General features: G+C 37.5%; 2 protein-coding genes and 1 long non-coding RNA gene across 3 annotated transcripts; all 3 read left to right on the top strand.

Moving 5' to 3' along the window:
- Positions 1-1,297: 1,297 nt before the first annotated feature.
- On the top strand, positions 1,298-11,758 carry LOC148724907 (uncharacterized). Its single transcript, XM_088731408.1, has 8 exons — positions 1,298-1,539; positions 4,579-4,853; positions 5,368-5,491; positions 6,355-6,414; positions 7,239-7,296; positions 9,521-9,839; positions 10,673-10,799; positions 11,432-11,758. Exons 1-8 carry the CDS (start codon positions 1,537-1,539, stop codon positions 11,513-11,515), a joined length of 1,050 nt encoding a protein of 349 aa, XP_088587534.1. The 5' UTR covers positions 1,298-1,536; the 3' UTR covers positions 11,516-11,758.
- A 302-nt stretch (positions 11,759-12,060) lies between these two features.
- LOC148724906 (uncharacterized) lies at positions 12,061-14,618 on the top strand. The gene is made up of 3 exons (XR_015991029.1): positions 12,061-12,095; positions 12,362-12,461; positions 13,655-14,618. It is a non-coding gene; the product is annotated as an uncharacterized LOC148724906 (long non-coding RNA).
- Positions 14,619-15,610: 992 nt separating this feature from the next.
- LOC148724905 (uncharacterized) lies at positions 15,611-23,165 on the top strand. The gene is made up of 10 exons (XM_088731407.1): positions 15,611-15,617; positions 16,326-16,400; positions 16,495-16,548; positions 17,578-17,615; positions 17,792-17,918; positions 18,759-18,971; positions 21,430-21,504; positions 21,599-21,652; positions 22,682-22,719; positions 22,896-23,165. Exons 1-10 carry the CDS (start codon positions 15,611-15,613, stop codon positions 23,163-23,165), a joined length of 951 nt encoding a protein of 316 aa, XP_088587533.1.
- Positions 23,166-23,531: the final 366 nt, after the last annotated feature.

Genomic DNA, 23,531 nt, shown 5'->3' with positions numbered 1-23,531 from the left:
CTCGTCATAACAAAAGTTATGTAAATGTTTTAGACTGACCACGTGAACAACTTTTATCTAATCGCTCTTAAGAAGGTTGTCGAAGCAGTTTATCATCAGTGCGTAGGCTGATTTTGAAGCTTCAAGAGCGTTTAAAGGTGAGAAATAGCATCATAGTTCTTTTTGTACTTATTTCCGACCCGTAAAAGGACAACAATATCTTTTTTATTGGGGAAGTTCTTTCAAAAGTTTATGGCGGAAGTTTTGACCGAAATGTCGTGCATCATATTAGTATATATGTTGTATGCTAGAAGTCGGCGACTTGTGCGTATATAAGCATCGATGAGATTATTTATATTGCAGTTTTCCTCACAAAATCTTCTACGCTTTAATATTGCTTTGATTTCGGAGTGGAATACCGCGACGAGAAATTTCAGCAAGAAGGACTTTGCAGCAGGTCACGGTTATCTCAGTTTGTGTAAGATCTTAAGGTTACCGTGCGCCTTCAGGGGGTGTCTCGCGTGCAAGCGATGTAGCGCGTCCGGTTTAAACTGTAGATATCCAAACCCCCAATTAAATTAAAGCTTATAGGACTGGCTATCAGACTATACCAAAAATTTTGAAAAAAAATGAATTGTCCAGTTTTTCACGACTTCTAAATGCGAGCGCCCGAATCACCTTTTGAACGTTACATGTTAAAGCGAATTTTGTTTTTCTCTTAAGTATTGTGTTCCTCCGTTTCCGGGGCCAAAGCGCTAAAAAAAAGTGTCTGCGATTTACCATATTCAATTTTAGTGAAAAGTTACAGGACACTTTTGAAATAGGATTAAAAAAAATGTGGAGTGAATGTACAAAAACGCTCTTGAAAAAAAGGTATTGAGAAATAAAAAATTCGGAGACATCTTTTTGTTGTTTATATGCAAAACTAGCTACTGTCAAAATTTGAGAGAAATCAAACAAATTCCCTTTGACTTGCAGCTCTTAAAAGGTGATTCGGGCGCTCGCATTTAGAAGTATTGAAAAATTCGATAATTAATTTTTTTTCAAAAGTTTTGGTATAGTTTGATAGCCAGCCAGTCCTATAAACCGGACGCACTACATCGCTTGCACGCGGGAGACCCCTGAAGGTGCACGGTAACCTTAAAAGTGGTGAATGATCTCAAAAAAATGGTGAAACACCAAGCTGCTAGCCTTGATAAACTGAAATACCAAGAGTAACAACTGATAAAATCTCTTTTGTCCGCTTGTTGTTATAGGTTGGTCATGTGATCATTCATATTTTCTAAGTTATCCCCTGCTCGTCACATAACAAAAGTCACGCAAATGTTCTAGACTGACTACGTGAGCAGTGTTGTAGGGGTTTTTCATCAATTTCGATCAGAATTCATAGAGCGGATCGATACCTTAAGAAACATTTTCAAAATGTTTTAGACGGAAGTACTTATCGATTTTCCTCGCAGACGTGTTTAGAATTGCCTGGCATTAGATAACGTCCTTATTTTAGGCCAGATTCGATTCTTGTATCTGTACGCTAAGTGAGGATTTAGCCCGGCCGCAATGGTAAATTTCAAACACAAATTCTGCGAAGTTTTAGAGCTGTAATTTCAGAGTATCACAGACAAAGACTATGAGACAGGGTGTTGACTCTTGTGATTTGTTCAGCAAAAATGTTCGTCAAGATAATTTTATCATATTGACGCGTATGGAATAGAGGTGGAAAACACAATCTCATCGTAGGATTCATGTCGAAGTTGAAGAGAGCATATGACATTACTTGATTGATGTTTACGCACATACTCGAGTTTTGGTTAAATTTCCCTGGTTGTTGCCCACCAGTTCAAGTTAATCACGGCTCCGTAATGCTGCTAAATTGTTGTCTGCTTGTGTTACTATCAAATCCTCTGCCAGCAGGGGTCATGCGGATGTTACATGCGTTCTCGTAGCACTGATCACGTGTCCATTTTATTAGTGCATGTTTATGCTTCATGCTAGATATGATTATTGGCGCGGTAAGTGCCTTTCATAATTGCAACCAAAGCGTTGAAGAGCTTGGGAACATGATTGCACTTTTAAGTTGTTACATCGATGAAGGGGTTTTTCCCTCCACATATAAAATAAGTTATTAGAATTTCAGTGGTTACTACCGCTGCAAAAAGATAAAATTGTCTGCTGAGTGAAAAAGTCTGAGTTCGTCGTTACAGACTTTTTCAAAATCGCTAAAAAAAACATTTTTGAGGCAAAAGGACTATACACAGCAGGTAAAGTAATTCAACGTTTATTTATCATTGATTTATTTACATAGTCAGCAGTATATCACTATAGGTGAGGCAAACGGTAAATCTGGTGCATTCACGATAAAACAACAGTCGGCTACACAAACAGATTGTATGGCCCCTTTGTGCTCTTATATAAGCGTCGTAACGTTGTTCTAAAAATTTTCACCGTGCTTATTAACTGCTTGGTTTCAGTAAAACAGAAGGAAGGAGAGAAATTTTTTCGGATCGAATTTTAGAGGTGTAATCAACGGTTGCAAATTAACATTTATTTTTTTAAAGACTAAAGCTAAAACGTTTTTACAACTTCAACACAATTACAGTGACTGAGAGATGCTAAAGTTAACTGAATGTGAACTTTTCAGTTACGTCTCAAGCCAATGAATAAATCATTCAACTCTCGCAAGACCTGACAAAACAGTCCTTCTAGGTAAAATGAAATTTAACAAATTGTAGAAAAAGAAGCCTCTAAAAATTCAGTTTTGGACGGGGTTTTCGAGCCTGTGCCTGCTTAAGGTGCCAGTTGAGTAGTACATTGTGTTACTTTTTCTGCAATTCAATTTCTTTATTTGCAGTTCACGTGCCTCTTGGTTTTTGGTTGGTAGGCAGTGTTTCCCTTACTTTTTGAAAAGGAGATGTAATTGTTCTGCATAGGAAGAAATGTTTTGAAAAATTCCTTGGCATTTGTTTCTTCAATGGCCCTAAACTGTTTTTGTTTGGGGGGGGTTTGAGCTTTCTTCATGTAAGGGCCCATTCAGAGCTGCGTAATGAACAACGTCCAGTCAAAAAAAGTTTTTGTCCAGTCCTTAGATGATTGACAATTTTTCCAGTCATTTATAATGGTAAGGAAAATATGTAGAGTTTCAAGTATTAATATTTTAAGGTTCAAAGACTTGAGAAGAAGACAGATACTTAAGTACCAGACCAAGAAGTTTTAATAAGGGATTTGTATTGGTTGTAAGATTTCTGGCTGTATGTGATTGCACATTTTTGCTTTGCCCCTTTCAATAAGATGTAGCAGTGAAACAATGTGATGCTTAAGCTTAGTCATTCTGAGCTCAAATTATGTCAAATCAGCGGACAAGGATGCTATTTGTGTTTCTGTCGCAGTAAATAAACTTTGTTTAGCTTGTATTACTTTGAGAATCAATTAGTTTGCAAGCCTGAGTTAATTTCATTAACTTCATAACCTAGGTAAGTATGAAAATTTAACCATATAAAAGATGTAGATGTAATACTGATTTCACAGACTGTTTTGGTTGTACCACTTTTCCTGCATTGAGATGGATACTCATGTACAGTCAGAAAATGCTCTGAAAATTTACTTGTTTCATATTTAAATGTATTTAAATATGATGTCAAGGAGGGCACTTTTATAGTGATAAGATGCAATGGATGTTTTTCTGGCCAAAATGGGGTTGTGTCTGAGAAAATATAGGTTTGACTGGACAATTAGACTTCAGGCCTGGATTTTGATTTCTAAGGGCTGCTGGCCTGCTCTACACTAGCTGTTGTCATCAACAAGTTACTCTCCAATGTGTGGAAAGCCCAAACTGGGATCAATTTAGTTGTTGGTAAAATGTAGTGGTTGAAAACTTCATTTATGCCCCTTATTTAAACAAAGTTTAATCCTCATTTTAGGGGAACTTGTTATCTGCACAGTTATTTTTGTGAAGTGTCAATTAAGGGCCAAAAGCTAACAGTGGAAGGATATGAATTTAATGAAATCAACCCTTTTATAGAGAATACTCAAATGCAAGGCGTTGACCTCTAAATAACTAACCATTTGTGCCTAAACTAGATCTGTGGAAGCCCAAACACACTTTGCTCCTAAAAAGAGCAATCTATAGAAAGCAGAAGTTTGAAACACTGCCTGCCCAGGATATAAGAGGAGGTGAGAGTTTCTTCTTTAGTGAGATGTTAAGAAATGTAGCTAAATGTTTTTATTCAAATTGTTGAGGTGTATATAGAGAATGCTGGTACAAAGGGTATCTAGTCAGTGGTTCTATTTACTGACCCCTCTGTAAGCTTTAGTAGTCCATTTCTCTTTATTACCTCCAGATATTTCAATTCCTTTCTATATGAGAAAACACCCAAAGTCTCTGGATGATTTTATCTGATATCTTCCCAGAGAAAGAAATAGCATCATTCCTTCATACTGATTTAGAGTAGACTGTTCTGCCTTTGCTAGGCAAGGGTTCACCAAATATTAGAAATCTTTGGTTTAAAATTGTGAATACGGATTTTTCGTTCTTTGACAAGCTGGGTTGGGCTGAGACATGCCCTATTTTACTGTTTCAGTTAATTAAATTTCATTTTTCAAAAGGATATGGCTACAAATCAGTGCGAATGTCCTCCTAAAAAGAGGAAGAGGAAAGCTGCTGGTGATGTCATTGAAAAGTCTGTAACGCTCATAACAGAGGAGGATGTCAATAGAAAGCCTGGATCAAGCGAAGTATGGATGCCAACAACAATAACTTTGGCAAAGATAAAGAAAGATAAGACAAAACGCGGGAAAATCTTATTTACAGTAAGCTCAACAAAAGAAGAAATGGAGCAGAAGCTCAGGGTTACTTTCCCAATTCTTGCCTGCACTGAAAGGTAATATTTTGTTGTCATGAGAGTTAAAAGTCCTTAATATTAGAAGCTTGCATTGTCTACTAAGTTTTTCAGGGACAATGATAGGTGTACTGGACTGGAAGGTTAATTATCAAATGAATAAGTAATTCTTAATAATTCCCCACTCAGTATGATCTGCACAGTCTGCAGTCTGTAGTCTGCAGTCTGCATTTTACCACGCCCTATTACCTATAACAATTAACAGTTGCTCACTGATAAATTAGGAGATAATCCATGGTTAATAAGCTGCAAATATAGGGTACTTGTAATTACAATAATTGTAATCATAAAACTACTACAAGGTCCCCAAGGGCTGGCAATCTCTATCTTCAACATTCAAGTACAGAACAAGTGATTTATTTCACTACCTGAAAATAAATTTAAGAGAGTACACATTACATTAAGTCATGCAGCTAAACATTTTGATGCCTCATCCTTGATTCACCTATTACAACTTATGTTGACCTCTCTACTTATAATTAACTTTGTTTTGCAGATTTTATTTTGCCAGGGCAACTGGGCAAGCGAAACTTGACTTTGGCAAGGAGTGTGGTATCTGGAGTGGAAGATATACAAACAGTATGATAAAGGGAGATAGTGTGTTGTATGTCTATTATAAGGTTCGTCTTACTCAGACAGTACATCATTTTGCAAAGTCTTAAGTAGTTCTTTGTGTTACTTTGCTCTGTATTTAATGCCTTATGTTGGTTAATGTTGTGTCACTTTACCAGGTGGAGATTTACTGGAATATCCATTTTCACATTTGGGACATATAATGGCCCTAAAGGTCATTTGCAAAGCACTGTGGTGTGATTTGACATACTTTGCTTTTTGAGAATAAGATACATACAGCACATTCAAAGTTTTGTTCCAATAACCCTCATCGTATCACCTGTCGGTCATAATTGGTAATGGCCTGTCAGTTATTTGTTGGCCCACAGTTGATGGAGGGGAGCTGTTCTTTACAAAATAGTTACCACATTTTGCATGTTCCTTCAAACTTTTATAAAAATCTGTACATACAGTTCAGAGCCACCTAAATTAGCATGTCATGCGTAGATATAAGTATGGTAAATAAGACTAATTGTAGCCTAGGCCAGGTTAAAACCAAGTCAATGCAGCAGTCTCACTTGTGAGATGTGGGGTCTCAAGGGAGGTTTGTGGGGAACTTTCTGTGCCTTTACTTGGTTTCTAGGTTTGCTTGCTTTGTTTCCCTCCCTTTCGATTCTTTCCACTAATTGGTAAGCATTGATTCCAGACTCTTTTTTAGTGTTTGTTTTGACAGGTACCTAAGTTAGTTTGGCTTTGTTGCCATGGTGACTTCCCTGCTGCCCTCCACTGTTGTTACTTAATTTTACAGAATTATCGTTCGACTTAAATAAACTGTACCTCTTAAAATCCATTTTAAGCTTCCTTATGAAATATGTGGAATGTACTGCTTGAAATAAGGATTATGTAAATGACATTTTGACTTGTTTTTAAGGAAGAGAAAGGTGAAGACTCAGGCCTTTACTCCTCAGACTCAGAATTTCCTCTGACAAAGGTATTTTGAAGACCGCAGTTCAAAATATATGAACTTCATATATTTATTCTATCTCATTTATCACTTTCACGGGTTTATTATGAATCGACTTAACGGCCTGCTCCCAGTTGGCTTATTAGCTCAATTGGTAGAGCGCTGCACTAGTATCGCAGAGGTCAGTGGTTCGAGTCCCGTACAGGCCTGATTTTTTTCAGGTCTGATTTTCGCTATTGCACAAATAGCGCTATCTACTGCGAGGATCGTGCATCATGCATATAGATACTAACTTAACATGGAGACTGCCTGGAGTTGAAAAATATACTCTTTAATTTGGCAGCTTTGACTTGGGTTTGGCTAAGTCTCCCATTTACCTATCTATAGGAATTGGGGTCATTCCATTGTGAAATAAGAAAAAAAACTCCTGAGCTTTTGCTGCTTAGAGCTAGAGCATTTCTGTTTTTTAAATAAATAAAATTGCTTGTTTTTTGAGTTGATAATGATATTCTGTTAAAAAACAAACCTTATAAATTTGGACCATTTTTTTCTGCAACCATCACTCAATCAAATTTTCTTTTATTGACAAATTATAATGCATACAAGGTTTTTGAGATAAATTTTATTTCCTTGCAAATCACATGAGAGTAAACTAAAACATGCTCTAGGTAGGAGACTTTTTCATCATTGATAACAGTAGCTTATATTACTACAGCAACAGTAATATATATAACAAGTTCCTAATATAAGCTGACTAATCTGTTAGACTCAGGGATTTGTTAAAAAAGATTAAGGATAGAAGGAGAAATGCTCTACAATCTGATTATATATTTTTTTCAATTTTTTTCCAGGAAGACCAAATACAAGACTCCAACCAGTTCTCCTCAGACTCAGGACAGTCAGGAGCAGGTATTACACTTTCACCAGTGTGATCTAACAAAATTGGTTCAAATGACATTGCCATTACCACCGCAACCAACACTTCCAACAAGTTGATTATAATGTTACTAGTGTTTTAATGTGTAGCAACTCACCATTATGCCCCTTGTTTCATAAGTGTCTCACCCATGGCATTAAACAAACATTCTGAAGTGTTGCTTTCAGCAGTTCTTGGGTTCACAGAGTAGAGATGGAAATATTGTGCAATAAGTCACATTTTTCCCTTGCAACCTTTAATTTATTGAGGGGACATTGGGGTTTTTGGTGTTGTGGTGTTGACCCCTTTTTGAATGAGGTATTGAGGTGAAGAACAACTCGCATTGAAGTGTTGCAGTGATCTCAGACCTTACAGTGTGCATTGTTTATAATTTCAAATTCATGGTGTTCAGTGAAATAAACCATTTCTGGTGTTGCAGTTTGTTCTTTACTACATTTTAATAACCTGTGGTTAATTGTCAAACAAAATAAACATTACATACCAGATAATGGTTAATAAACAGTTTGTTCTATTTTGTTTGTGGTTTTGCAGTACTTTGAACCTCCCCCCCCTCATGTTCTCCTCTTTATTAGTTTCTCTATAATGAGTGAATGTAAGTAGTTCTTTAACATATAATTTGAAACTTCAGTCCTGTTTAAACATTAGCAATGTGTGAGAAATTGGTTGAGAGGTATCAGTTGGCATGGGATTTTTATCTGGCAAGCCCTTATGGTTTTTTAGGATGTCCTGCACCCTTATTTATTAAGTTTTCTCATGTATTTAATTATTGCATAGTAAATAGTGGGTCAAAAAAAAAATTGTCTTGGGATCAAATATATGATCAAATATATGATACACAGTTGTACAAAATTTTTTCGACCGATGTCATAAATGCGGTTTTTTCTCATTTCCAGTTTAAATCAGGAACCTTTTAAACAAACAAGACCGAAACATTTTGAAGAAACTAAAATCTACGGATTGCCACCCCCTGAAAGACATCATTCGTGTCCAAAAGATATAGGTACACAATCTTTGGAAAAAAGGCTGTGAGCGCCCAAAAATTAATAGACAGCGCTTTATGAACACCTTTGTAAATAGGTTGATATTATTTTAAGCTCCATTTATTGTAATGACATACTTTTTAATTCATAATATGTATGTAGATTTCTGTAGTTTTTCCAGATTCATTGTAACATAAGATATGTAGTTTTATCTTATGATAGAATAAAGACTTTTTATTATTATTGTTATTATTATTATTATTATTATTATTATTATTATTAAAAAGGTAACCCATAGCTAGGAGACAATATAAATAGCAAGGTATTGTCCACTCTCCATGATAATTGATTTTGCACAAGTGAAGCTGATTACAGCCATGTAATACTTAACAATTGGTTCATGCTTTAGTGTGCACTATCGAGTTATGGAGCACGCTGGAAGTTTGGAGAGCACGAAAGAAGCGTAAGAGTTGCCCGAGGCAAAAGCCTCGGGCAACTCTAGCTTCTTGAGTGCTCTCCAAACTTCCCACGTGCTCCATAACTCGATAGGGCACAGCTGAAAGCATGAACCAATTGATTTAGAACATAGCCGGTGGAATTGTGCATCAAATCTGACGCGAAAAACGGACAACAATATCAGTTGAAGCGAATCGTGACGGCGCTGATGCCGAGTCTCCTTTTCCTTTGTTTTTCTCTTTTTCTGCCTCATTTAAGAACTCTAACCCATGGGAAAAGGTCGAAACATTGTCTTCGTTTTCGGACTAGTAGGCCGAGTTTCTGTTTGTAACCATTATTGTCGCGAAATATATTATTTTTCCCCGCGCTAACAATGGCCGCTCGCGCGAAAAGAAAAATTTCTGGTGAAGTTGGATTTGCTGACGCTATTAGCGTGCACTATTGGGATTTTGGGCACGCTCACGTATAATGAATTTGATTGCAAGACTCTGCTAGCTATGTTCTAATGAAACTTATGACGGGTATAAAGAGGGGAACACTGCTGATAACAGAACTAGTTATGGATACTCTATTTGAGTTGTCAGAAACACATGAATGTACAAAAGGCTCATTATTTGGTAGCCTATAAAAAGATCATTTTGATCAGGAAGTAAATGGGTAAAAGTCAATGTAATGCATCATGCTCAAGAAAATTCAGTTATTGGAGAAAAAAATTAAATATTTTGAAATAAACTTAAATATATGATATTTTTGTCTGTAGATGATTTACAAGAGCAGACAAGGACTACCACTCTTATATCTCAATTTGAGAGTGTTAAAATCTCTGAGAAAGATGAAGTGAACAAGACATCTCATAAACAGGCTTTGATGGAGACATTTACAGCAAAAGGGAGTCAAAGTTATCCACAGTTAGCTGTTTCTGAAGTCAACCAGCAGTATACATGTGCAACTAGTATACCTCCAAGCTTTTTGGCAAGGCATACCACAGACTTATCGCTGTTGGATCACCTACCTGCTACTGAGGCTGTGTTATCTGATGGAGTTCCAAACCTCCCTCAGAACAATGTACAGAATGTCAGGTAGGTAAGAGAAGCTTCGGAGGAGTGTGATTAAAAGTATGTCGTCTCTCATTGTAATGATCTGTTATTGTTTTGCAAACCTACTTGTAATTTCAGCTTGAATAGTTTTGTAAATAAGTTAAACAGTATATGCTAGTTGATGTTTTTCATTCTTTTTATGACTTTTCAGTGGTAGAATGAAAATGGCAAGTAATAATTAAAATATTTGGGAAAAATATGTGGTGTAAAGTACACAATTTTTATTTTTCAACAGCATAAGTCTAAATAACCTAAGTTGCCATTGAATTTGTATAAAATTATTTACCTAACAACTAAATTAGAGCTTAAAGCAACTTTGTTTCTAGAAGGCATGAGAGAATAAGTCACAGAAAATTGACTTAATTTTCATATTTTGATTGGAGTTACCCTAGAACTTAGAAATGTGATATGGTTTTTTTACCCAGATCTGCTTCTGTATTATGGATATCAGTGTCTGTTTCAGTTTTGGTGACTATTCTAGAATTCAGGAGCAGATCTTGGCAAAACTGCCATAGTGATATTGTGATTGAAAACTCAGCATCTGGGGGTATCTGGGGTATCTCTGAGCACAATATGGAGGTTTGGAATTTTTTTACCATTTGCCATGCTTTTTGACTTTGGCATGGAAATGATAAGTGTATTTTGGTGACTACATTAAGTAGAATTTAAGCACAAAAGTAGCAGGCTGTAGCTCAATTGGATAATTAAGACAGGCATGTACCAAATAAAATGTGCAGAAGAGGAAAACATTCATTAATCTTTCTGTGTCTTTTGTTTTTGTTTTTGTTTTTGGTTTTGTTTTTTTGTTTTTTTAGCTTCAGTGAGTCAATGGTACAAGATCGTAGAGGCAATGATTCAGAAGGACATGAAGTCCATGTTGTAAGACCAAATGTTCCAGTGGAGCATGATGAAGGGGGTGGCTGCTCTCATGGCATAGTAGCGGTGAGTAAACCACTTTAAAGTAGAACTAAACTTATATAATCTTTGTTATTATTACAACTATTTTTTGGCTGAAATACACACTTAATGTGCTGACTCATCAACTACAGTCATTTTTTACAAAGTATTTTTCTTTAGTCATACATAGGTCTTCAAAATTGCACACGAATAAATTAATTTCTTGTTGCCATGTTCCCACCGATAATGTAGCTCCATTTTCTGCCTTTAAAAGCACACACAACCCACAATTCCTCTATTCGCTCTGACGAAGGGCTAACGCTCGAAACGTCAGCTTTTGTAATTGTTACGGTGGCCAATTTATCATTTCAACTTTGTTGATATATCCAAACTATTTTGAAAATGGGCTTTCCAGAGACATTTTCAATCTGCAGACTAGGCAGAATATATTATCCTTGATTCCAGGGTAACAACTAGTTTTTATTGTTGTGGGAGAATGTAACTGCCTTTTTTGTGAAAATCTATTCCATAATGATTGTGATTAAGGTAGTGGTGATGATGATGATGATGATGATTTTCATTTAGAATTATTTGAAAGAAAGCCAACAGAGTGTGCTACATTTTTAAACCAAAATGAATGCATATTTTACTGAATGCTTCAAAATTTTATTTTACAGGGACATTCTTCAGATACCTATGACTCAGGCATAGATTCATCTAATGATGGTATGTTACTTCAACTTTTTGCACATTGTCTTTGATTGACACTCACTGCAGTTTGACTTTTCAGGAAACACAATTTCCTAAAACCTCTTTATATGCAGCCTAAAACCTGATCCTCAAACATGATTCTATGCTTGATAAAAATATGATGAGAAAAGAGAAACATGACTAAATTAAATATGAGGAAACTACATGCATTTAGTCACCTGTTCTGCTTGGTTGCTGTAATGCACTTAACATTATGGATTTCCAGACCTGTGATTGCATTTTGGTGATTGAAAACCTTCACAATTGGACCCTTGTGAAGTGCATCATGAAAATATGATATAATTGTAATTTTTACTGGTCAGCCAAATAATTTGTCTTAGGTTTTCTCACAATACTAATCTGTTATTATTAGTATTTTATTATTGATATTACTATTTTTTGATTTTTCTTTTTTTTACTAAATTTTGTAATCTTATGTGTGATATGTAAAAAATAAAAACATGAATAAAAATAAAATGATAAACTTGACAGTTAAAATAATGTATTATTTTGTGTCTATTACTTACTTATCATGAATTAACTTCAGGAGGTCCACTCCTTGTCAACAACAGAGAAGATTATGATGTACAGGTACATGTGGTAATGGCATATTACAACATTTAAAGCATTATTTTATTAATTTGTCTGGTTTACTTGAGTTAATATAGGTTTAAGACTGTGACCGACTCATGTGGCTTGTGGTTACATTTATGAAATTGAATGAACTCAGTATAACTTTAATGCCTTTTCACAAGCAAAAACTCAAGAAAGGCATACAGTTATATTCTAAAAGGATTACACTTTTTAGAAGGCTTAGTATTATGGTTTTAAATTTTCTTTCCGTGTTTGTCTTTTAGCTCTTTTACCCTATAAAGCGGGACATGGTAGAGGCGCCATCTCTTGAAGAGATGTTGTTCAGTAAATATCTTTGTCACTCATCTTTGACAGTCACTCCTAGTAAGTTAATTAAGACAGACCAGTTATTGATAAAGAATACAATTAATGATTGGTTTAACAACAGCAACAAGGTCCAAACCAAAGAACAAACCTACTCTACTTATGACATCTTGTTTGGGAATTGAACATATTATAACTTTGAGAGGCAAGCCCTCTCACTGTTGACCTATTCCACCCAGAACTTGTAAAGTATATGGCTTGTTAGATCACAACAAAATCTGTTTTTTTGGGCAGAGTTAGGAGGTGTAGTTACATGGGCAATGTATTTCAGGTTTTTTTAAAAGACAGAATTGAAGGCTTTGCAAGACTTTTCCCAGCTGAATCAGTGTCAAACAAAAACTGGAGGAAAATACATTGTAGATCAAAGTAAAGCTCAATCATTCATATCATTGATTATGATCTGCTTTAGATCGTCCAAATTCTGGTAAACAAGATCGAAGGTGATCGTTCAAAATTCCACACTTAAATATGGAACAAGCCTATAAAAAGATTTCAACTACTTTGTAGCATTTTTACAAACTGAAACACAATTTATACTAGCAACAATTTTTTTTTCATAGAAGTTTCAAAAGAGCTTCAACAGAGCTTTATAGATAAATCCTGAAAATTTGAAATCTGTGTTGGCAATCACACACAAACACCATGGAGAACACATCACAACTTCATTCAGAAGTTATTTATATTGTCCAAGATTTCAAACTTGGTGAATGAAAATTTTTTGCCAGCCACAATCTTGGACTAATCTGGAGGTCGAGCTGGAGAGCTTGCTCTTTTCAAAGTTGGCATGTTATTTTGAAAATTAGGGATCTTTGTTTTTGGGTCTTTGTTTTTAGGCTCTTTTTAAATAAAACTGATGTTTTATTGCATGCTTTAATGCATTCAAAATGAATTAAACTTGAGCTGACGAGAAACCAAAAAAGATCATGTTCAACATAGAATATAAAGGGGTCTTGGTTTTTCGGTCTTCATTTACAGGTCTTTGTTTTTTGGGGTCTTAATAGCTCTTGGCGTACCGGTCTTTATTTTCACTACAACCATATTTCTAGTGCCCGTTTACATCGTCTCCTTCAATAGATGGGGATTTACTGCTGCTTTTTGGTCTTTGTCAACTATTGACATGCAAATTACACATTTCTTCTTACAACCATTATTTGGTTTCATGGTACTAATCTGTTTTATTCCAATTTCTGTAGCTTTCCCTGTTGCAGAGAGTGGGGGGAACAACCAAACCAGCTCTCGAGAATGGAGTAAGTTACTAATTTCACTAATTTCTTTTTTTTTTGGAAGTAGTCAAGATTTAAGTCTGTTGAAACTCTCACAACAGAAACCAAGCAAGTGTCCTGAATCTAATGTGGCTAATTGACTGTCATGTGTTTAGATATGACAGTAATCATAACAGAAACTGAAAATCCATTGTTGTAGAAGTGGCTTTTATTAAATCCCATGTTTCAAAACTCCTTTACAAGCTTTGAACTGTACAATTTCCTAGAGCATACAGTAGACCATTGGGATGTCCTTTGCTTAAAAATTATTTAACACTCAATTTAAAGCATAACCACCATAAACTATATATATATATATATATAATATGTGGTAGTCGGAAAAAAACAACTACATATGCATCCCTACAGACCTGTTTTGTGGTTGCCCACTCATCAGGGGATTTTAATGGCAGAATAATGCGATACCATCGCTTATATATTACACTAATTGCTAATTAACATGGTTTATGCAGTGTGAAAAGTGTCAAGTCAGCTGTTGCGTAAGAGTGCTTTGTTTCTGTATCGGTGCGAAGAGACGAGTTCGTTACGCTTGTTGAGTGTTGATAGGTCTGGGTGGCAGATGATTAGGAATTTCCCCTTAAGGCATAGGTTGCATCGTTTGCTTGAGCTGTTGTAGGGCAGGTGGAAAGATAGGATGCGCCAGGTGAAGGAATAATTGATGTTGTTGTCCAGATGTGTTTGCTGAGTTCGGTGGAGTTGCGGTGTTTTGCGTGTCGGAACGCAGGCAGCCCAAGCTCACTACTAGAAAAGCGGACGTGACTCTTACCGTGTTGCGTAACGTTTTATATTTATAAAGGTTTGTATGGGATGTTATCGGTTTGCCTTAAAAGAGAGAAAAAAATGTCTTGTTTTGAGATAAAATGGGCTTACCTTATTGCCTTGTTGTTTTCTTTGTTGATTCCGAGCGTCTCAGGCCATTTTGAAGCGTTTTCGGCGAGTTAGCGCTATGTTGGTGTTCAACTAACATAGCGCTAACTCGCCGAAAACGCTTCAAAATGGCCTGAGACGCTCGGAATCAACAAAGAAAAAAACAAGGCAATAAGGTAAGCCCATTTTATCTCAAAACAAGACATTTTTTTCTCTCTTTTAAGGCAAACCGATAACATCCCATACAAACCTTTATAAATATAAAACGTTACGCAACACGGTAAGAGTCACGTCCGCTTTTCTAGTAGTGAGCTTGGGCTGCCTGTGGTCGGAATGATGAGGTGTGGTTGTTGTAACGCGACTTAAAGTTGCTTGCAGTGAGCCCGATGTATGTGTCTGTCGTGCTGTTGTCTTTACGCGTAATAGTAGCTTGGTATATGACGGATTGTTGGAGGCAGTTTCCGTCTAGAGGGCATGAGTTTTTCTGTCGGCAGTTTCATTTCTTGTTGTTGTTTGCGGTAGAGGTGTCGGTTGTTGTGGTGGCGTTAGTCTTTACGTGGGAGGTGAGGATTCTTTTGTTGTGGTTGTCGATGATTTGTTTTGTATTGTCCATGCAGCTGTAACTAATTTTGATTGTGTTTCTGTTGAAAATTGTGCGGAGCTTATGATCTTTGGGGAAGTGTTTCTCAATCAGTGCGAGGAATTTATGTCCGATGTTAGTGCTGGTGTTCTGGGTAAAAGGCGGGTTGTACCAGAGGATGTTGTTGCGTTGGTGGTTCTTACGACTTTGTGTGTGCGTTGGTTCGTAGTGCAGTGTGTAGCTGTAACCACTGGTGTTTAATGCTTTCTGGTAGGCAGGAGCGGCTTGGTCGAAGGAGGTTTTGTCGGATGAGAGGGATGATAAGTGTCTGTTGATGCCGGCGGGGATGTTTTTCGTGGTGGACGGTGGATGGTTGCTTTCGCGGTGGACGTATTGTAGTGTGGTATTGGGTTTGGTATATGGCTGGTAGGTGTTTTGGCTGAGGTTAAATGTGACGTCCAGGAAGTTGATTACTTGTTTGTTGGCTTATATGGTGATGTGGAGTCCGTTAGCGTTAAAAATGCGGCATATCTCTTTTTTGATATTTTCAGTGTCCCTGGGTGTGGCGTCGGTTGTGGCAAGTCCGTCATCTCGGTATAGACCAATGTTTATGTTGAGATTCTGTAGCTGGGACAGGAGGAAGTTTCCGACAAGTTCACAGGTTTCGGCGCCATCGAAGCTGCCCATGGTTACGTCAAATGTGGTGTTGCCTTTTTTTTTGCCAGGGTTGCTGTTTGTGGATTAAAATCGAGCTTTTGGCATGAATAATAATGTTCCTTTCGTCGGTGGTGATGTTGTCAAAATCAGATGCGAAGTTGAGTGCTTTGTTTAGGAGGTCTAGGCTGATGGATGGGTAGAATTCTTCTATGTCGAAGCAGATGAAGTTAGAGTTGTATTTGTTGTCTATAGATCGAAACCAGTTGATAACGGCTGAGGTGTTTTTCCATAGGTTGAAGTTGCTTTTTCTCGCGATGTTGGTGTTGATGCGGTTGAGGATCTCTTTGCTCACTTTGCCTATTTCGGATTTCGTCGGGTTGATCAGGCAGCATGTTGGTTTGTTTGTTTTATTAGTATTCTAAGGAAATACTTGTCATAAAACATGTTCTTAAATTCATGTCAATTAATTTTTTTTAGATTTTATTCCAAATGGAATAGCTCATTCAATATTGGAAAATGAGGAAGAAAACAGCAATGCTGTACCAGAAAGCTGTAAGCTTTTGTTTTCAATTGATGTTCCAACAATCTAGTACTACATACGCCATTCAGTGCCTGTCTCTAACCAGTTTCACTCTAATATTTGCAGGTGATTCAAGACAGGAAAGTGCTGAGGCTATCAACAGTGAAGAACATGTAAACTGTATGCTCATCTTTAGTTTTCATCATCAAATGATGCTTGTAGGAGCTCTTAAAGTCAAACGGTTAGAAACAACTACCAGTTGTTTCCAAAAGAAATAATTTGGATATATCAACAAAGTTGAAATGGTAAATTGGCCACCGTAACGATTACAAATTAAAGCTGACGTTGTGGGTTGTGTGTGCTTTTAAAGGCAGAAAATGGGGCCACGTTATTGGTGGAAACATGGCAATGAGAAAAACATGAATAAATTAGTGGAATGAAAAGCGTCCGTTGATCCCTGTGGGATTTAGATTTACCTAATCATTCAAGTAACATATGGCATTCTGCGGTCTTTCCTTGCACTTGGGTAGCACGGAAAGCCGTAAAAATCTTGAACAAAAGCTCATCTTTCAAACCGGCAGTCTAAATCCCACAGGGATCAACGAACGCTTTTCATTCCACTAATTTATTCATGTTTTTCTCGTTGCCATGTTCCCACCAATAACGTAGCTCCATTTTCTGCCTTTAAAAGCACACACAACCCACAATTCCTCTATTCGCTCCGAGGAAGGGCTAACGCTCGAAACGTCAGCTTTTGTAATCGTTACGGTTGCCAATTTACCATTTCAACTTTGTTGATATATCCAAATTATTTCGTTACTCCACCGACGCAGCCCCAAAGAGTTTCTTTCGAGAGAAAGAGAAAAGGCAAGGAAGGAATATAAAAGGGATCTTTTCAGTAATGAAGGCTACTTAGCATTGGTGAAAGTAAGGCCTGAGAAAAATTCAGGCCTGTACAGGATTTGAACCTATGACTTCTGCAATACCAGTGCAGTATGGGCTCTACTAACTGAGCCAACGAGCCAGCGGGGAGCTTGTCATTATGTTGGTTCGTAATAAACCAAAATCGTTTTAGATCATTTTTATTGAGGAAAGGCAAGGTTTGGCAACTTTTGCATACCCGATCAGTGGCAACCCTGTGAATGAAATTCATGCAATTTTGGTGGCAGTGATATTATGATAATAATATGTATAATTGTTTCATTACAGTGGTGCAGAAGATGATCCCTTCATCAAGCGCTTTGGAAGTTAGTTTTAGTCTTTTTTTTTCTCAACCTTTTCTTTACGATATTGAAAGTAACCTGCAGACCCTTTGGTTTGCATTTTAATAATTTTGTAATATCATCTGAGGAAGCTCTAATGATATTGCCACCACACAGTTGAACTAGACTTTCTGATAACCTTCCGTGTTACATCCAGGCAGGGTGGAACAGAATTCCTTATTGCATTGGGGGGTGTGCTGCTAGAAGACATCAATTATGCTTATTTTGGAGAACATCGTGTAGAGTTGAAGAAATTAAACACTCTAAACCTCACTGGGATAATTCCTGGCAAGTATTTGCAAAATTCAAGTTTTAGGAATGAGATAAAAAATGTAACAGCCTCAGTCTGTAGTTTAAGTTGGATGTTTAAAGTTGTGTTCAAAAGACCATGTCACATTCACTTTAACATGTGGGATCTCTATATTAAGTAAATTGTAATGTATGAAAATTGGTATAGATTGAATATTACAAGTATGTTATTGGAAAAAAGAGGACAAAATTTTATAAGGTAAGGTTCAAACCAAGTCAGTACAGCAATTTCGTCAATGAAATGTGGCGAGCTGGAAGGAGATTTTCAGCTTTATTGCTGTGTGCTTTTGATTGGTTTCTTACCTGCTTTACTTGTTCTGTTCCCCTGGTATTGTGTCAATTCCACACACCAGTATTTTGGTATCATGTTAACTGGTGCCTTGAGGTGGGCTATTGCTTAATTTCCATGGTGACCTCCTTGCTATTGAGGAGATTACTAACTGCCTCTCTAGACCGTCTGTAGCATCTACCCTACTATAGTTGAAAAAGAGCTGAATCCATACTTTTACTAGTCATATACAGCCGTATGAAGGAAATTTTATTTAAATTGTGCCAGTGATTGCAATTTGATCCTCACAATTTGGTTGCAATTAGATATAAAAGGAAATTTTAAAGGTTTTCCTTTGGAGGCCATTCCCCCACGCAAGTGATGCAAGCCATGTCAAGTCTTAAAAAAAAAACCAACCACCAAAAATATTAATGAATAAATAAATGCTTAAAGACTTGTCATAGACTTATAAAGACTTATGCATAGGACTAGTCTTATTCTTGACATGCAGATTTACAACTCCTTTGATTTCTGTATTGTGTTCACTTCAGCTGCTCACCAGCCTGGAATTGTGAAAGTACGCGTGTACTCACAATCCGAAGCGTTTCTGGGAGAAACAGAAGTCCGTTATATAGACCTGATGAACAGGGTTGTCTCTGAGGCTGTACAGCATGGTATTGAAGGGGTTACCAAGCTGTATGGTTTAATGGGAAAACACAGCATTGATTGGTGGAAACAGAGTGCATCTGTCAAGCAGAATCCAGGTGGGTATCTCACCTGTTTTTTAAAGTTTACTTCTCGCAAATGATAATCATTTAGTGTCAAGAAAATTTTTACATGCTCCAGTTTATAACAATTAAGGCACATTTACAAGTTTTAAGGAGTAAGTTTTATGTTCATATATGCCAGTGATCGTGGTAATATCATTAGAAGGAGGACTCTGAAGATTTTCTGCCCATTGTTAAGTTTAAGGTCCTTACTAATCAACAGCATCAGAACAATTTATACTCTGATAATTCATGGCACATACCAAGGTGCCAACTAGTATCTGATTACTGTATTTACTAGAATAAGCACCAAATTATCCCCTGCCACACCCCTCTCGCAACACACAAACAAACGAGACAGAAAATGTTTGGGCATCTTTAATAAAAAAATAAAAAAAAAAAAAAAACGAGAGGCCTCCGGTGCCCGAGGAGAAAGAAAGAGAAAGAAAGAATAAGTTCGGAGGCGCATGACAACTTGTCTTCAGGAACTTCGAGAGTCATATTAACAATGTCGTAAATGACTACCCTTGTTTCGCCATGTTACGTCACGTTCACCCTCTTGTACCCTAGTTAACCCATGTTCTACCATGATTACCCCAACTACCCTCGTTTAGCCATATTCTACCACCTTCATCCTCATCTATCGTAGTTAACCCATGTTCTCCCACGTTTACCCCCATCTACCTTAGTTAACCCATGTTCTACCACATTTATCCTAGTTTACCCATGTTCTACCACGTTCACCCTCATCTACCCTAGGTAACCCCTATTCTACCACGTTCACCCTCATCTACGCTAGTTAACCCATGTTCTACCACGTTTACCCTCATCTACCCTAGTTAACCCATGTTCTTCCACGTTTACCCCCATTTTCCCTTGTTTAGCCATGTTCTACCACGTTCACCCTCATCTACCCTAGTTAAGCTATGTTCTCCCAAGTTTACCCCACGTTTAACCCCATTAAGGCAAACCGATAACATCCCATACAAACCTTTATAAATATAAAACGTTACGCAACATGGTAAGAGTCACATCCACTTTTCTAGTAGTGGGCTTGGGCTGCATGTGGTCGGAATGATGAGGTGTGGTTGTTGTAGCGCGACTTAAAGTTGCTTGCAGTGAGCCCGATGTATGTGTCTGTCGTGCTGTTGTCTTTACGCGTAAAAGTAGCTTTGTATATGACGGATTGTTGGAGGCAGTTTCCGTCTAGAGGGCATGAGTTTTTCTGTCGGCAGTTTCATTTCTTGTTGTTGTTTGCGGTAGAGGTGTCGGTTGTTGTGGTGGCGTTAGTCTTTACGTGGGAGGTGAGGATTCTTTTGTTGTGGTTGTCGATGATTTGTTTTGTGTTGTCCATGCAGCTGTAACTAATTTTGATTGTGTTTCTGTTGAAAATTGTGCGGAGCTTATGATCTTTGGGGAAGTGTTTCTCAATCAGTGCGAGGAATTTATGTCCGATGTTAGTGCTGGTGTTCTGGGTAAAAGGCGGGTTGTACCAGAGGATGTTGTTGCGTTGGTGGTTCTTACGACTTTGTGTGTGCGTTGGTTCGTAGTGCAGTGTGTAGCTGTAACCACTGGTGTTTAATGCTTTCTGGTAGGCAGGAGCGGCTTGGTCGAAGGAGGTTTTGTCGGATGAGAGGGATGATAAGTGTCTGTTGATGCCGGCGGGGATGTTTTTCGTGGTGGACGGTGGATGGTTGCTTTCGCGGTGGACGTATTGTAGTGTGGTATTGGGTTTGGTATATGGCTGGTAGGTGTTTTGGCTGAGGTTAAATGTGACGTCCAGGAAGTTGATTACTTGTTTGTTGGCTTATATGGTGATGTGGAGTCCGTTAGCGTTAAAAATGCGGCATATCTCTTTTTTGATATTTTCAGTGTCCCTGGGTGTGGCGTCGGTTGTGGCAAGTCCGTCATCTCGGTATAGACCAATGTTTATGTTGAGATTCTGTAGCTGGGACAGGAGGAAGTTTCCGACAAGTTCACAGGTTTCGGCGCCATCGAAGCTGCCCATGGTTACGTCAAATGTGGTGTTGCCTTTTTTTTTGCCAGGGTTGCTGTTTGTGGATTAAAATCGAGCTTTTGGCATGAATAATAATGTTCCTTTCGTCGGTGGTGATGTTGTCAAAATCAGATGCGAAGTTGAGTGCTTTGTTTAGGAGGTCTAGGCTGATGGATGGGTAGAATTCTTCTATGTCGAAGCAGATGAAGTTAGAGTTGTATTTGTTGTCTATAGATCGAAACCAGTTGATAACGGCTGAGGTGTTTTTCCATAGGTTGAAGTTGCTTTTTCTCGCGATGTTGGTGTTGATGCGGTTGAGGATCTCTTTGCTCACTTTGCCTATTTCGGATTTCGTCGGGTTGATCAGGCAACATGTTGGTTTGTTTGTTTTATTAGTATTCTAAGGAAATACTTGTCATAAAACATGTTCTTAAATTCATGTCAATTAATTTTTTTTAGATTTTATTCCAAATGGAATAGCTCATTCAATACTGGAAAATGAGGAAGAAAACAGCAATGCTGTACCAGAAAGCTGTAAGCTTTTGTTTTCAATTGATGTTCCAACAATCTAGTACTACATACGCCATTCAGTGCCTGTCTCTAACCAGTTTCACTCTAATATTTGCAGGTGATTCAAGACAGGAAAGTGCTGAGGCTATCAACAGTGAAGAACATGTAAACTGTATGCTCATCTTTAGTTTTCATCATCAAATGATGCTTGTAGGAGCTCTTAAAGTCAAACGGTTAGAAACAACTACCAGTTGTTTCCAAAAGAAATAATTTGGATATATCAACAAAGTTGAAATGGTAAATTGGCCACCGTAACGATTACAAATTAAAGCTGACGTTGTGGGTTGTGTGTGCTTTTAAAGGCAGAAAATGAGGCCACGTTATTGGTGGAAACATGGCAATGAGAAAAACATGAATAAATTAGTGGAATGAAAAGCGTCCGTTGATCCCTGTGGGATTTAGATTTACCTAATCATTCAAGTAACATATGGCATTCTGCGGTCTTTCCTTGCACTTGGGTAGCACGGAAAGCCGTAAAAATCTTGAACAAAAGCTCATCTTTCAAACCGGCAGTCTAAATCCCACAGGGATCAACGAACGCTTTTCATTCCACTAATTTATTCATGTTTTTCTCGTTGCCATGTTCCCACCAATAACGTAGCTCCATTTTCTGCCTTTAAAAGCACACACAACCCACAATTCCTCTATTCGCTCCGAGGAAGGGCTAACGCTCGAAACGTCAGCTTTTGTAATCGTTACGGTTGCCAATTTACCATTTCAACTTTGTTGATATATCCAAATTATTTCGTTACTCCACCGACGCAGCCCCAAAGAGTTTCTTTCGAGAGAAAGAGAAAAGGCAAGGAAGGAATATAAAAGGGATCTTTTCAGTAATGAAGGCTACTTAGCATTGGTGAAAGTAAGGCCTGAGAAAAATTCAGGCCTGTACAGGATTTGAACCTATGACTTCTGCAATACCAGTGCAGTATGGGCTCTACTAACTGAGCCAACGAGCCAGCGGGGAGCTTGTCATTATGTTGGTTCGTAATAAACCAAAATCGTTTTAGATCATTTTTATTGAGGAAAGGCAAGGTTTGGCAACTTTTGCATACCTGATCAGTGGCGACCCTGTGAATGAAATTCATGCAATTTTGGTGGCAGTGATATTATGATAATAATATGTATAATTGTTTCATTACAGTGGTGCAGAAGATGATCCCTTCATCAAGCGCTTTGGAAGTTAGTTTTAGTCTTTTTTTTTCTCAACCTTTTCTTTACGATATTGAAAGTAACCTGCAGACCCTTTGGTTTGCATTTTAATAATTTTGTAATATCATCTGAGGAAGCTCTAATGATATTGCCACCACACAGTTGAACTAGACTTTCTGATAACCTTCCGTGTTACATCCAGGCAGGGTGGAACAGAATTCCTTATTGCATTGGGGGGTGTGCTGCTAGAAGACATCAATTATGCTTATTTTGGAGAACATCGTGTAGAGTTGAAGAAATTAAACACTCTAAACCTCACTGGGATAATTTCTGGCAAGTATTTGCAAAATTCAAGTTTTAGGAATGAGATAAAAAATGTAACAGCCTCAGTCTGTAGTTTAAGTTGGATGTTTAAAGTTGTGTTCAAAAGACCATGTCACATTCACTTCAACATGTGGGATCTCTATATTAAGTAAATTGTAATGTATGAAAATTGGTATAGATTGAATATTACAAGTATGTTATTGGAAAAAAGAGGACAAAATTTTATAAGGTAAGGTTCAAACCAAGTCAGTACAGCAATTTCGTCAATGAAATGTGGCGAGCTGGAAGGAGATTTTCAGCTTTATTGCTGTGTGCTTTTGATTGGTTTCTTACCTGCTTTACTTGTTCTGTTCCCCTGGTATTGTGTCAATTCCACACACCAGTATTTTGGTATCATGTTAACTGGTGCCTTGAGGTGGGCTATTGCTTAATTTCCATGGTGACCTCCTTGCTATTGAGGAGATTACTAACTGCCTCTCTAGACCGTCTGTAGCATCTACCCTACTATAGTTGAAAAA

Source organism: Stylophora pistillata, chromosome 8, assembly GCF_964205215.1.
Source record: "Stylophora pistillata chromosome 8, jaStyPist1.2, whole genome shotgun sequence".
Taxonomy (NCBI): Eukaryota; Metazoa; Cnidaria; class Anthozoa; order Scleractinia; family Pocilloporidae; genus Stylophora; species Stylophora pistillata.
The sequence above is the reverse complement of the archived record's forward strand: the minus strand, read 5'-3'. Positions and strand labels throughout refer to the sequence as shown.